The sequence below is a fragment of the Dipodomys ordii genome, unplaced genomic scaffold (genome assembly GCF_000151885.1).
Source record: "Dipodomys ordii isolate 6190 unplaced genomic scaffold, Dord_2.0 Scaffold51, whole genome shotgun sequence".
Classification (NCBI taxonomy): domain Eukaryota; kingdom Metazoa; phylum Chordata; class Mammalia; order Rodentia; family Heteromyidae; genus Dipodomys; species Dipodomys ordii.
In genome coordinates, this window is record NW_012267267.1 from 1,356,412 (window position 1) to 1,370,408 (window position 13,997).

The 13,997-nt window shown below is 48.3% G+C and overlaps 1 protein-coding gene across 1 annotated transcript; it reads left to right on the forward strand.

Moving 5' to 3' along the window:
- The first annotated feature begins 607 nt into the window (after positions 1–607).
- On the forward strand, positions 608–13,499 carry A3galt2 (alpha 1,3-galactosyltransferase 2). The gene is made up of 5 exons (XM_013020532.1): positions 608–663; positions 9,814–9,894; positions 10,041–10,130; positions 10,370–10,507; positions 12,812–13,499. The coding sequence occupies exons 1-5, from the start codon at positions 641–643 to the stop codon at positions 13,497–13,499; spliced, it is 1,020 nt and encodes a 339-aa protein (XP_012875986.1). The 5' UTR covers positions 608–640.
- Positions 13,500–13,997: the final 498 nt, after the last annotated feature.

Below are 13,997 nucleotides of genomic sequence, written 5' to 3' on the forward strand. Positions count from 1 at the left end.
GGTAGAGCACTAGCCTTGAGCTGAAGAGCTGAGGGTCAGCGCTCAGGCCCAGAGTTCAGGCCCCACAACCGGACCCCCCCCCAAAAAAAAACACCAGTCCTGACCTTATCTGACACCCCCTGGGTGATGGGTGCATATACTCCACTTTACTGATCAGGTAAAGGGCACCCACAGAAGTGAATTGCCCAAGGTCATTGGGCCCAGTGCTGTTGGCTTTAAAGGGAGCTGTCATAAAACTATGCCTCTCTGGGACCAGAGCAGCCTGCTGCGCCCCTGCCCACTCAGGAACTGGACACTGCAGGAGCTCCTGGATCATAGGGAAGGAAAGAAGTCAGTACAAATAGTTCAGTTACTAACAACCTGGACTGGCCTTGTGAAATCCACCCTTTTCTAGAAGATCAGCCCCCTGTGGCTTTTTGTAGAGAAAGCATCCAGGAGCTAATTTCTTCTGTTCAGCACCACCACTGAGCAGGTCCCTCCCTGGGTGAACCATCCCGGATTGTATCTGTGGGTGTGGTTCCTGCGGCTGAGGGTCTGGGAGGAGCCATTTGTCCCAGCAGTTGTTCTCTAGAGCAGGTCATTTCCTCCCTGGCTCTGAGCTGGGGAAGTTCAATACTGAGTGTCTAGCTGGCTTCTCCCTATGGCTATCAAGGAGAGACTCAGGTAAGAGGGGACCCCACCAGGTGGGAGGTGGAGGTAGAAAGGGATCCAGAGGGATCAGCTGAGTCACAAATCCTGCCTGGGAGAAGAAGGTTCCAAGACGATCGATACACGTGGGCTACATGGTCAGGGCAGGGTGCTGTCCCGGGAGGCTGTGAGGTGGGTGAATTGCCTCGGAGCTCCTCTCCTTCCGTCCTTCGCACAGCAGACAGCAGCCACAGAGGTGCTCACCACTAACAGCTCCCTGTCCCTACTGGGACTGACTGTCCAGACCAGGAAGCGAGTGCCTCCTAGCCCATCTGAAAATGGAGAGGGGGAGCAGGGGTTGGGAGGGGCTTGAGTATCCACCTTCAGATGGAGCTGGGGACGAACCGGTCCTGTGGCAGATACCTGACCAAGGAATGTAGAGTGGGCTAGGCAGGCACCTCTGTGGGTAATCACTCCAGACAGGGCCGGGTGGGGTGAGAAACAAGAGTTGCTGGTGGGTCCTGCCCCACCCCAGCACCCCTCCTAGCCCAGCCAGTTGATTTCACCTGTGTACTCTGGGTCAGTTCTTCCCGGCTACAGCCTGTGCCTCCAGGAGGTAAGCCTGAGATATGCATGAGATAAAGCTGCACTAGCCACACCTGCTTGATGGGGGCGGGACTAGCTAAGATGGTGGGGACAGCTGCTAAGGGCACCGAGGCCTTTCCCTATCCCTGTAGCATGGCAGTCTTGCCAGCTTCTGGTACCACCGCCAGGACCCACCCAGGAGTCTGGGAGCCAGAACAGCACAGCTACAAGGGGGTTGGAGTGCGCTGGGGTTGAAAACACAAGGCCACCTGGAGGGGCCATGGGTCCTTGGGAGAGCAGCTCTGGTTTGGACTAGGCCTGGTCCTGTGGAGCCCCAGTGCCACCCTTGAGGTCCCACTCCACAGTCAGCCCCACCACCGACCAGCCATGTAACCCACAGCAAGGACTTCAACCTTTCTGAGCTGCCCCTCTGGGTTCCCAAGGTAAGAACCCTACCCTCCACCACCTGCAATAGGCAAGACTGTAGCCGAGTGTTTGCTCCATGTCCACTGTTAATAAGTACAGACTTGCTCAGCAAAGGTGTACTGGCTTGGGAAAGAAAGTGAAGACAAAGCATCCATCCGTGGCTTCATCCACTTCTGAATGGATGATTGATACCCCCAATGAGGGGGCAGGCTCTGGGATTTGGCGCCAAGACTACAAACTAATAAACTCCTGGAAAGGAACAGTTTGTAGTTTGGCAAGAGCTAGAGGGAAGGTTTGTTGAGGTAACAAAGGAGCATACTTGGTGGGAGTGGGGGGCCGGGAGTTGAGAATTAAGGAATGACTGGCAGGTGATGGAAATAGCCTGGAGAAAGATGGAGAGACGCTAAATTGCAGGAAGCTTAGGAAACTTCAGAGTGGGAGGAGGGTGAATGATGGTGGGGGGGAGACGACAAGGAATTTTCCAGGAAGTCAGGGGTGTCACAGAAAGCATGGTGGGGGGAGGGTAGATGTGAATGCAGAGGATTGGCCATGGAAGTGGGAAATGCTGTGTGTTTGTATAGTGTGTGAATGTGTGTGGGATGTACATGTGTAGCACATGGGTATGGTTTTGTGTGTGGTGTGTGTGGCATGTGTGTGGTGTGTGTGGTGTGTGTATGTGTTTTGCATGGCTAGCAGGCATATGTGTGTGGTTTGTGGTGTACATGTGCATATATGTGGTGTGTGTCTGGTGTGTGGGGTGCATGTGGTTTGTGTGTGTGTGATATGTATATGTGTTGTGTGCATGTGTGTGTCTGGTGTGTGTTGTGTGTGTTGGATATGTGTATGTGTGGTATATATGGTGTGTGTGGGGGAGGGGGGGTGTCTAGCACCTGGCTGTAAGGAGGAAAATCACAGGATGACACCAGAAGGGTGTTTCCTTGAAATAAGGGAGAAAGCAGCCACGGAGAGGTGTTTGAAGTCACTGGCAGGTAAACCTGTCGCAAAGACTGTTCAGTTACAGTTAAGTGTTTATGCAGGACCCCTTTTCACATCCCCAGTAATGCCTGCTGCTGGTACTCTGACCTTGAACTCATCTTCCACCCTCCTGGCCACCAAGTGCAGGCTCTGTTGTCCAGTCTGATTGCTTTCGAATAGTGTTTTGTTTTCTTTAGTAAATAAAAATGACTCCACTGATCCTTAAGATAAAATCTGAGGCTCCCAGGCCTGGAGTGCATATCCTGTGACCTGGTCTTGTTGGTCCCTGCAGCCTGGGCTCTCAGTATTCCCTGCCTGTGCTCTACCTCTGCTCCAGCAGGACTGCCGCTGCACCTTCATACCAATTTCATGGGATATATATTGGGTTCTTGATTACATTCTCCCTCCCTTCTCCTCTTATCTACCTTTCCTCTTGACCCCATCCCACTCCTTTCAAGTGTCCATTTCCTGGCATCTTATTTTACTGAACTTTGATTTTGCCTTTCTAAGGAATTACACTATTTGAGTTCTCCCTTGAATCTACCATATTTCAGTTAATATGTTTATTATATACACTTGCATACACCCAACGTATTATAAGTTTATAAGCTATCTCTAGTTTCCACATATAGGGGAAAACGTATCTTTTGTCTCTCTGGACCTGACTTCACGCTTATTTTTTTAAATTATTAAGGTGTTGTACAAAGGAGTTACTGCTTCATAAGTCAAGTATTTAAAATTTTTTATTGTTATTATAAAGATGATAGAGGGCTTATAGTTTATACTTTTTTTTCTTTTTTGCCAGTCCTGGGGCTTGAACTCTGGGCCTGATACTGTCCCTGAGCTGCTGCTGCTTTTTTTTGTCGGTCATGGGGCTTGAACTTTGGACCTGGGCGCTGTCCCTCAGCTCTTCAGCTCAAGGCGAGTGCTCTACTACTTGAGCCATAGCGCCACTTCCAGTTTTCTGGTGGTTAATTTTTTTCTTTTTTGGTCGGCCGTGGGGCTTGAACTCTGGGCCTGGGTGCTGTCCCTCAGCTCTTCAGTTCAAGGCGAGTGCTCAACCACTTGAGCTACAGCGCCACTTCCAGCTTTTTTCTTTTTGCTTATGTGGTGCTGAGGAATCGAACCCAGGGCCTCATGCATGCAAGGCAAGCGCTCTACCACTGAGCCAACTTCCCAGCCCTACAAACCTTTTTTCTTGAGCAGATAAATTTTATGTGGCTGGAGTTAGCTCAGAAGTTACTGCCAATTAGGGCTTTTGGCACATACAGGGGTTGGGATTTAAACCATCCCCCACATTTTGTAACTTTAGCTTTTTAGTACTATTACAGATTACTGACAAGTGTCTGTCCCTGCAAGGTAGATAGTCATGGACATTAGGCATGCTTACAAACTATCTTCTCATGACCTCCTGGCTCTGACCAATTTTTGAAGGGCCACGCACAAATGACTCTAGGATCTGACATTTCTGCCATCCAAGCAGTGGCTTACTGCCTCTGGATGCTCCTCCATTGCTCTTGTCCCAGGAATGTCTTCTCTACACTGGGATAATTGCCTCATTGGCATTTCCCTTAGCTGGTCGCTGGACTTGAACATGGGGCCTGAGTGCTGTCCCTCAGCTTTACAGCTCAAGGCTAGCACTCTGTCACTTTGAGTCCCAAAGCAACTCTGCTAGCTCTTTTAGCACTCTGCTGGCTAAGTAGAGGTGACAGTCTCACAGAGACCTTTTTTTTTGCCCAGGCTGGCTCTGAACCAGTTTGTAGATCAATGAGTCTTATAAAAGGCCACTTTACTCCAATAAAAGCAACAAGGTGGTCAACATAGAAGTAGCTTTTAAGCATGCTCTTACCTGAAACTTATTAAGAGCCAAAGTTACGTCTGACAAATTTATAAGAATCCTCTGTGCTTTGCTCTTGGCTTGCTGGAAACTTAAAAAACCTCTAAGAGCAAACTGGAATAGCAATTAAACAATTAATTTGGTAATCCTGATTTTTCCACTTTGAGGCAAATGTTAAGAACAATTTTACTTTTAATCTTTATATCCAGAAATCCATTCCTAATTTTTTAAGCCTCCTGTAAATCTTTTATTATTTTAGTTTTTAGTTATATTTAAAAAGAAATCCCTTAAAATCTTGAGGCCAAGTGCCACTCATTGTCTCTTGGCTGCTTGTTTTAAAACAGATACACATTAAAACTTTTAAACTTAAATGACAATTTTTCCTTACTGTAAGAATTACAATCACCATCACTGTACCAAAAAGCTAAACTTAACACCTTTATGACTTTTAAAAACATATCCTAATTGTAGAACATCATTGAAAGCAAGTCACATTATACAAAAACTTTTTTTAAGTCCTCTTTTTAAGTCCAAGGGCCAGTTTTAGCAATACTAATCAAATCATCACATCACTAATTTTTACCATCATGTTTCTAGTATTTATCTGTAGAGAAAAAGGACAGAACAAAGCTGGGCCACTTGGCCCCTCCTATGGAATGGGCACGCACCTAATCTCACTCTTTAGGGTTAGATGAACTGCGTTTGTGCCAGCTTGTCCTCTTTCACCATGCGTGGACTCCTCCCATGGCCCGTCCCACCATGTATGACCAGCTGAACTGCACTTTTGCCTGTTTACCCCTTACCTCTAAAGATAGATCTTTTTTTGGCTTTTAAGTTTTTTCCTTTTCTTATTTCTTGGTTTTTGAATGAAATACACAGTTTTAGACAGACAGAACAGGTAATGTCTTTGACAATGTTAAACAAACTTTTATATTTAAACTTCTAATATTTATCCCCAAATTTTAGCCAAGGGAACTAAATTCCAAACAGCCAATGTATTTTTGTTAAGCCAGATAACTTGATTACAGTGTAAACAGCCTTATGCATTTTAAAATACCAGATTTTTTGATTTTTTTTAAGTTAAAGAATCCTTAAAAGGTCATTTAAAACAATGTGAAAATTCTTTAAAATTTTTGGTAATGTCCAAACCTCATAACCTTTTGAATTTTAAACTTAAACTCACCCAATTGTTACAGCATGCTGATAATTCTTATCTTAAACATGTTCACAAACACATACAAAACACATAGATCTTAAAGCGCGCAAAAATCAAAATCAGTTGTACGTACATTTAAAACTGGTACCAATTCTAAAACTGAACTAGACAAGACAACCAAAGGCTGAGTTGGGGGCTAATGGGCCCCCAGTTGATCCCTACCCCAGAAAACATAACAGAAAACACACCGAAGTAAACAAGACAAACAAGTGGCCACAAAGACAAAATCAGGTCTCAGTGAATGGGGCAACATCTCACCACCATTCACAAGTGGGACTCAAATCCACTTACCTGGGGACTTGAACTCCCTCTACTCACCTTCGGAGGATTTTTCTTTTAGATTCCTCCAAACGTTGACCCAGGGGCCTTCTTAGGTGGAGGAGAACTCCTAGCATCTTGGGGCAAGGGAAAGAAGTCCCTATCGGCTGACAGGTTTTCCCCCATGCTCAGACCCCCTGGGCCAAGGCCCGAGGCTAAGATCTTATTGGTGTCACTTGCAGGTGGTCAGTAGCAGTTTTATCCGGCTGTGAGTTCTCCCTGCTGGCCCTTTTAAGTTGTTGTTAGATGCTCCAGGTTTCTTACTCCCTACCCCCCCCCTTACTTTTGGATCCAGAGAGGGTGGAGGAGGTGGCAGTGAAGGGTAGAAAGAGGGGTCAGTTTAAAATGTAAGTAAAAAAGGAGCTAGAGAGAAACAGATATTGAGGGGTGTTAGCCAGTCTCCTCCGGGCTCTCACGTCAGGATGAATCTGAGAGGAGAAACATTCCAAGAATTCCAAAATACATACACACAAACATTGAGACAAAGCACATTGACAGCATGTGCAATGTAGACTGTCAGACAGAAAAGTGCCGGACTACAGACGGGCCCAAATGTCCGCACTATTGCACAGTTTACCCTGATGGGGATCCGGGGGACGTCTCCCACTGGCCCAGTTGGCTGTCTTATAGCGCGTCCGCCAAGACTCTTGCCAACCCCAATACAGAACCTGCAGGCTACACAGATACCAGACAATTACAAAGCAGCAATGTTTTAACTTACCGGCCATTTGCATCATAGTGTCCCTGAATCCTTTTTTCCTGTTTTTTTTTTTTTTTGGCTAAGTTTTTAAACTAATGATTCCTTCCTCCAGGAACCAGGGGTATACTTCCTCAACAAAGTGAAAGAAACATTCTAACTGACTCTGTCTAGCTTTCACTCCTTGAGCATGAAGCATACCCTTGAGAGCCTGCACGTATAGTGTGCGGCTGTTACCTTGCCCCATAATTTCTTACTCCTGACCATAATCTCTCCCACTATTTTTTGGATGTCTTCTTACCTTAGCGGGGTCCTCTGCCTTGATCCCAGGTTTTCAGGTCCCTGTTCGGGCGCCAGTTGCCGGAGCCTGCCTGCAACGAAAGGGAATCCTGAATTAGGGGGCAAGGAGGCAGAAAAATAAAGACATAAGACAAAGGATGGGGTCGGGAGGTCTGCAGCTCAAGACTGCAGCACCGTTTATTTTATTTATTTTTTAGCACCATTTATTTTTAACTCTCCCTAATATATACTATTAGAAGTCAAGAGGTAACAAGGTTACAATAGTCCAGAAAAACAAGGAAAATTTTAGTAAAAACAAAGGGCAGTAAAAACAAGATCAACTGGTAGAAAGTAAAACAAACTCTGCAGACATAGCAAAGCAATTCTGGGCACCTGGTGTTTTTTAAGTAAGCCAGTTCCTTGTACTTGCCTTCAAGTGAGCACCAGGATCAAGATGACCGTTAAACTATACTGTCAGCTCCCAACACATGTTCACACCAGACTCCAAGGTGGTCCTCAGAGATTGTCCTAGACATGTATGGTGCACAGCAGTTGAGTGACAATAAAGAAAGGCTAAGGTAGGAGTGTCTGATGCCTTCTTCAGAGACCTGGAGATGCAGTCTGGAAGATTATAGTGTTCAATGTCTAGCTTAGCTACGTTTACCCAAGTCCAGGGCAGCCCTCTGCAGATGGGATTTGGTAAGATGGTGGGTAACAAACAAGGCCACCTTACGGGGGAGGAGACTGGCATGCAGCAGACCTTGCCCAAGTGCAGAGAACTAGTAAGTGGTGGAGCTGGTATTCGAACCTGCGGACCAGGTCCCAGTGTTTGTGCTCCTTACCTTGGGTCTCCAGAAAATTTTCAGGATTTGATTCCTTCCTGGAAGAGCAACTAATGGGCAAATTCCAGTATCCACCTCCTCTAGCCAGGACTGAGCTGTGGGGAAGGAAGTTCAATCCAGGCTGGACTGGGTTGGAAAAGATGTGATCTTTGACCATAGTCAGTCCAGGAACTCAGCTCTACGTCCTAGACAGCTCTCTTTACTTCTAGCCACCAAGCCATGAATTCCTGTGTCCAGGGAAGAAGACGCTCCTGACCAATATCAGTCTTATCCCCACCCTGACTAAGTGCCCCAACCCCAAATAATATTCCTATCATCCAAGCCTGCCCAGGTCATGCCTGCAAAACTGCTAGCCCAAGGAAAGTGTGAATCAGGGCTCCTCACAACCCTGGTGAGGTAGAATAGGCTCTCTAACCCAAGGCATATGAGGTGACTGGGCAAAAGGATGGGAGATTCACTTCTTCTTTTCTCTCTCTTTTTGTCAGTCATGGGGCTTGAACTCTAGGCCTGGGCACTGTCCCTGAGCTCTTCAGCTCAAGGCAAGTGCTCTACCACTTGAGCCACAGCACCACTTCTAGTTTTTTGGTGGTTAATTGGGAGTTAGGAGTCTCATGGACCTTCCTGTCCAGGCTGGCTTTGAACCCTGATTCTCAGATTTCAGCTTCCTGAGTAGCTAGGATTACAGGTGTGAGCCACAGGTGCCTAGCTGAGATTCATCTTCTTATTTCTTCTTTTTCCTTCCTCCTCCTCATCCTCCTCACCCTCTTCTTTTTCTTTTTCCTGACCTCCCTCCTCCACAGTTGTATAGTTCATTTTTAACATAGGTCTAGTATCACTGCTGCATTTGTTCACTCTTTGTCCCACCATTAACTCTCCCCAAACCAGATAAACTTACATACAAGTCAAAAGTACAGAAATCAAAAACAGTGACAAAGGAGGAACCCCTGCCCCCTGCAAAAAAAAACCCTCAAAAAAGCAATATATAAAAAACCCTCGTTTCCATTTTTTGGAGTTCATTCAATAAATATCATTTTATATGATTATATGCACATAGCTATTGAGCCTTTGTGATCCTTTCCTAAGAATATTCTCCTCTGGTCTCTGTGAATGTCTACAGTCCTGTATAATTTATCATGTCCAAGTGTATTTTTTTCTTCCTTCTCCTTCTCCTTTCTTCTTATCCTCCTTCCTTTTTCTTCTTCTCTCTCTTCCCTTTCTTCCTCTTCTCCTTCCTCCTCCTCCTCCTTCTCCTCCTTCCTTCTTTCTTCCTCTTCCTTCTTCCCTCTTCTTCCTCCCCTCTTCCTCCTTCACCTTCTCCTTCTCCACCCCTTCCTCCTCCTCCTCCTCTTCTTCACCCTGTGTTGCTAGAGATTAAAGCTCAGCAGGCACACACTCTACCACTTGAGTCATACTGCAATCTTTTTGCTTGTAGTTTGATTTTCAGATAAAATCAAGCTTTCCCCAGCCGGTCCCTGGGACTCAATCATCATACCTCCACCTCTCAAGTAGCTGCTGGGGTTATAGGCATGAACTACCATACCCAACCCAGGTGTGAGGTTCTCTAAGTAATGAGATGAGGCTTGAGATCTATATAGCTCAGTGGTAGAGAGCTTACTTAGTATTTGTGAGTCCCAGCATTTTGTAGTCCAGCACTTACAAAAAAAAAAGCTTTTCAGTTCAGATGGAATATATTACCTCAAAAATGAGTAAACCTACAAGGTACAAAACAAAATGTCCACTGTGCTGTCTGTAGGGAAATAGAGGAAGAGTGAGTGCTGCCTACTTAATTTGGGTGCATTTGCCTATACCCAGACCTCCTCTGGAAGGATGTGGAAGAAACGTAACCCTGGCCACTTCCATGCAGAGGACAAGGATGGACTCTTGACACATCCCTTTGCCTGTTGACAAGTCCATACTCAAACATCAATCAATAAAAGGAAGCATTAAAAATCAGTGATTTCCCCTGTGTATGCAAGTATATAAATGAGTTGTTGATGCCCTTTCCCCCCAGGGCAAGGAAGAGACTCTTCTGGCGGCTGATGTTACCTGCAGGTCTCATAGGCCTGTTCCTGTATGGGTTGCCTGTGGTCAGGTATAACCCTTTTCCCCCAGCACCTGAAGTGGGACCACCAGGGCCCAGGGATAGAGGGTGGAGGTTGGCTCACCATGGGCAAGGATCCCTGTGGGCTTCTGCTCCTGAGCAGGTGACATGCCCCTTTCTGCTCCCCTGCCCCACAGGTATCTGGAAACCTTCATCCCCATGGGTGTCTGCCCTTCAGCCATAATGCCCCTGCTGAAAGACAACTTCACAGGTGTCCTGCGTCCCTGGTAAGGAGCTATCATCCCTCTCAGAATGGCCACAAACCTACCTATGCCCAGGCCCTGCCTTCCTCTTATCCCCACCTAAGTGCTCCACTTGCCAACCCAAGAGGCCCCATTGATCACAATCCTCTGTCCGGGTGGGTTCTGACCTAGAGGCTTTTAAGGGCCCAGCCTGGGGAGATGACTGTGCATATATCAAGCAGGTAGGTGAATGCAATTGTGCTTCCCATTCCTGCCCTGTCCAGGGCTCGGCCTGAAGTTCTGACCTGTACCTCCTGGGGCGCTCCTATTATTTGGGATGGCACCTTTGACCCAGATGTAGCCCAGCAAGAGGCTAGAAGGCAGAACCTCACCATTGGGCTGACTGTCTTTGCTATAGGCAGGTAAGGCCTGGCAAGGGAAGCAGTGCTGTCCAAATAGGGAGTGGGATGGGGGTGCATGTGTATAAGGATGTCTTGAGCCTGGCTCCTCTGCAAGGGGGTTCTAAAGTACAACTAGGAGCTACACCCAGAGATCTCCCCTCGTCTCCTCCCTGGAAAGCAACACACAGAACCCACCTACCACACATGGCCAGGTGCTTAGAACTGTGTCCTAGAAGGACCCTGTCTAAGAGCTAGAGCTGGTCTACATGGAGATACTGGGTTTGTGGTGAGGAAATGATGGAGTCTTTCAGGTGAGTGGAGAGAAGAAAGGAGAGCAACAGAGGGAGCAAGGTACCTGATGGAGGTCAGTGGCTCAATTGCAGAATCACAGCCTGATGGAGGAGAGAAGTAGAGAAGAGGGGTGACAGAGGAGTGACTGAGGAGTGGCAAGGTCACCAGATAAGAGGGCTTGGAGAATCAGACTTTGGAGGAGTGTAGGAATCAGAGGTAGAAGAACCAGGGCCTCACCCTGGGGCCTCACAGTGTAGTCTGGAACTGGAATGCAGATGACAAACAAGTCGGGAGTAGTCACAGAAGCAGGTGAGTGAGGGTGTGGGGTAGAATCACTGCAGGTAGAGGTCAGGGAAAGAACAGGGACCCAGGTAGCGGACAGACCCCTGCAAGTGTGGTGGGTGAACCATGATAGATGGAAAAGGTACTGACTTCCCATTGTAGATGGGAGGGGGTCTAAGACCAGTGTATACCTTTCAGAAATGATTAAAAAAAATAGATGCTTCCTGACTGAGGGTGGCAACTAAGCCCATGAGACACAAGAGAGGCCAAGTCCAGGGGAACATTTGTGGTACTGGGACAGGCTACTGTGGAAGACGTGAGTTACTCTTCCAGGAACTGACAGCCTAAATAAAAGTTAAGAATTCTGTTACCAGACAGCTAGCTGCTCTGGGATCCTCCTCTGACTCTATTACACTCTAGAAGGGGGAGAAAGCCTGTGTGGCCACTGAGACAAGATGGTAAACAGGACCTAGGGGTGACCCATGGAGCAGGTGAGCAGAACTGCTGTACCATTTAGGACCTTGGCCTCTCCTTGGGCCTCTCCATTAAGGAGGCTGAGCAGAGTGCCCTGGCACACTAATCCTAGGGCCAGAATATGAAGGAACTGAAATTCTAGGGTCCCAAAGTCCTAGTTCCTGGGATTTTGAGACTTCCAAGATGTCTGATTCCAGTTTCCAAAACATTTCTACCAAGGATAAAACCAGTGCAAGTGAAAGCTCAGGTTCCAGTATCAAGCTAGGCTCATATCCCTGTTCTACCATGTACCAATTGTGTACACTTATACAAGTTACTAGGAGTATTTTATTTATTGTGGTATCAGAGATGGAACTCAGGAACTCATGCATACTAAGCAAGCACTCTACCACTAGAGCCAACCCCCTCACCTTGAACTCTTGAAAAGAATAATGCTCATTGACTCAGAAGTGTCTTCCACTTGATAAATACTTTAAAATATATTTGGTAGTATTACCATTACTTTAAATTCTAGTATCTCAAGTTATCTAGGGATACTACCTGTACAGTATTACAAGTACCCCTGCTGTCAGGAATGGCCACAGTCAGTGACTTAAGACAACAGATTATTCTTGTAGCTCGTGATTTATGAGCAGAGGATTCAGACAGGGGCTCACTTGGGGCAAAGTTGTTCACTGCTACCAAATGTTTGATTCTCCACTGGGACACTAGCAGCTGAAGACAAGTAGGACCCCACCCTTCATGTGGGCTTTCTATGAAGCTGCTTGGGCTTCCTTCCATCATGGCAGCATCAAGAGCTGAACCCTTTGACACAAAGAGTGCAAAAGAAGTAGACCCAAGTGAGGGAAGGGGTAGGGTGGGAGGAATGGGTGATACTGTTAAAGGGGCCTACATTGATCGAGATGCACTGTATTCAGGAACTGCTTTGTACAACTTTATACAACTGCTTAAAAGATTAAAAGCGGTAGATGCTGCCAATCCCCTGAGGTCAACCCATCCTCACTTCCTTGGTACTAGTCAGGAGAAAACCAGTCAACGAAGGAACAGAGCAGCACCCCCACCCCTTCAGAGCAAACAACCTGGGGCCTTCCCATTAAGGGGAGGCCACCCCCAAGGTTGAGAAATTCCAGGAATGGGTCTGAAGTTGCCAGAATTGGTGTGGGCAGGACTGGGACACCTCCCCCGCCCCCCACAACAGACATGGTAAGAGTGTGTGTGGGGGGAAGAGGGACAGGAGGGAGCAAGGTGCCCAGCCCAGGATGACTCCCCATCCCATAGGTACTTGGAGAAGTACCTGGCGCGCTTCCTGGAATCAGCCGAGCAGCACTTCATGGTGGGCCAGCGCGTGGTGTACTACGTGTTTACTGAGCGACCGGAAGCCGTGCCCCACGTGACACTGGGCACGGACCGTTGGCTGCGTGTGGAACACGTGACGCGGGAGCCGCGCTGGCAGGACGTGTCCATGGCGCGCATGCGCACGCTGCACGAGGCTCTGGGCGGGCGCCTGGGCCGCGAGGCGCACTTCGTGTTCTGCATGGATGTGGACCAGCACTTCAGCAGCGCCTTCGGGCCCGAGACACTGGCCGACCTGGTGGCGCAGCTGCACGCCTGGCACTACCACTGGCCGCGCTGGTTCCTGCCCTACGAGCGCGACACGCGGTCGGAGGCGGCACTGTCGTCGGAGCAGGGCGACTTCTACTACCACGCGGCCGTGTTCGGGGGCAGTGTGGCGGCGCTGCGCGGGCTGACGGCGCACTGCGCGCGGAGCCAGCTGCGCGACCGCGCGCGCGGCCTGGAGGCGCGCTGGCACGACGAGAGCCACCTCAACAAGTTCTTCTGGCTGCACAAACCCGCCAAGGTGCTGTCGCCCGAGTTCTGCTGGGCCCCCGCCATCGGATGGCGGTCTGAGATCCGCCACCCGCGCCTCCTCTGGGCTCCCAAGGAGTACAAGGTTGTGCGGAACTAGCGCGCAGGCCCTGGCCCCGGCCACTAGGGCCTGCGGAGGCGGATGACAGGAGGAAGAGATCCTGAAGCCACTTGAAATCCCTTTCAGAAACCACGTGGTGCTTTGGTTGGCAGAGACAAAGTGGGGGGGCGTGGGGGGGTGGAGGGGCGCTGGATCCCTCCCGGGTGCCCTTCCACACTTTCAGTTGTGAGTACAGGCCACCGTAGCAGGGCCTAGGCCAGGCAGTCCATGGACATTTCACCTCTGACTTTATGGAATTCAGTAGGAGGGATGTTTTAACCCCCACCCCACTTCTTTTTTAAATATAGGGATACTGAGGCATTAAGAAGGAGGACCATCACGGACCTGACCCAGGGATGTAATGAAGTCCTAGCAATAGATACCAGTAGCTGGAGAGCCAGCACTAACCCCTCTGAATGTGAGCCACCAAGGGAAGAACACAACTGGTCAATACTGGGGCTTGAACTCAGGACCTGGGCACTCTCCTTTAACTTTTTT

Bases quoted from the DNA above. Each gene is read 5' to 3' on its own strand.
- A3galt2 (XM_013020532.1), top strand. From the start codon at position 641: ATGGCTATCAAGGAGAGACTCAG. The intron at 9,895-10,040 runs GTATAACCCTTT...CCTGCCCCACAG, and splicing joins TATGGGTTGCCTGTGGTCAG to GTATCTGGAAACCTTCATCC. The intron at 10,508-12,811 runs GTAAGGCCTGGC...CCCATCCCATAG, and splicing joins ACTGTCTTTGCTATAGGCAG to GTACTTGGAGAAGTACCTGG.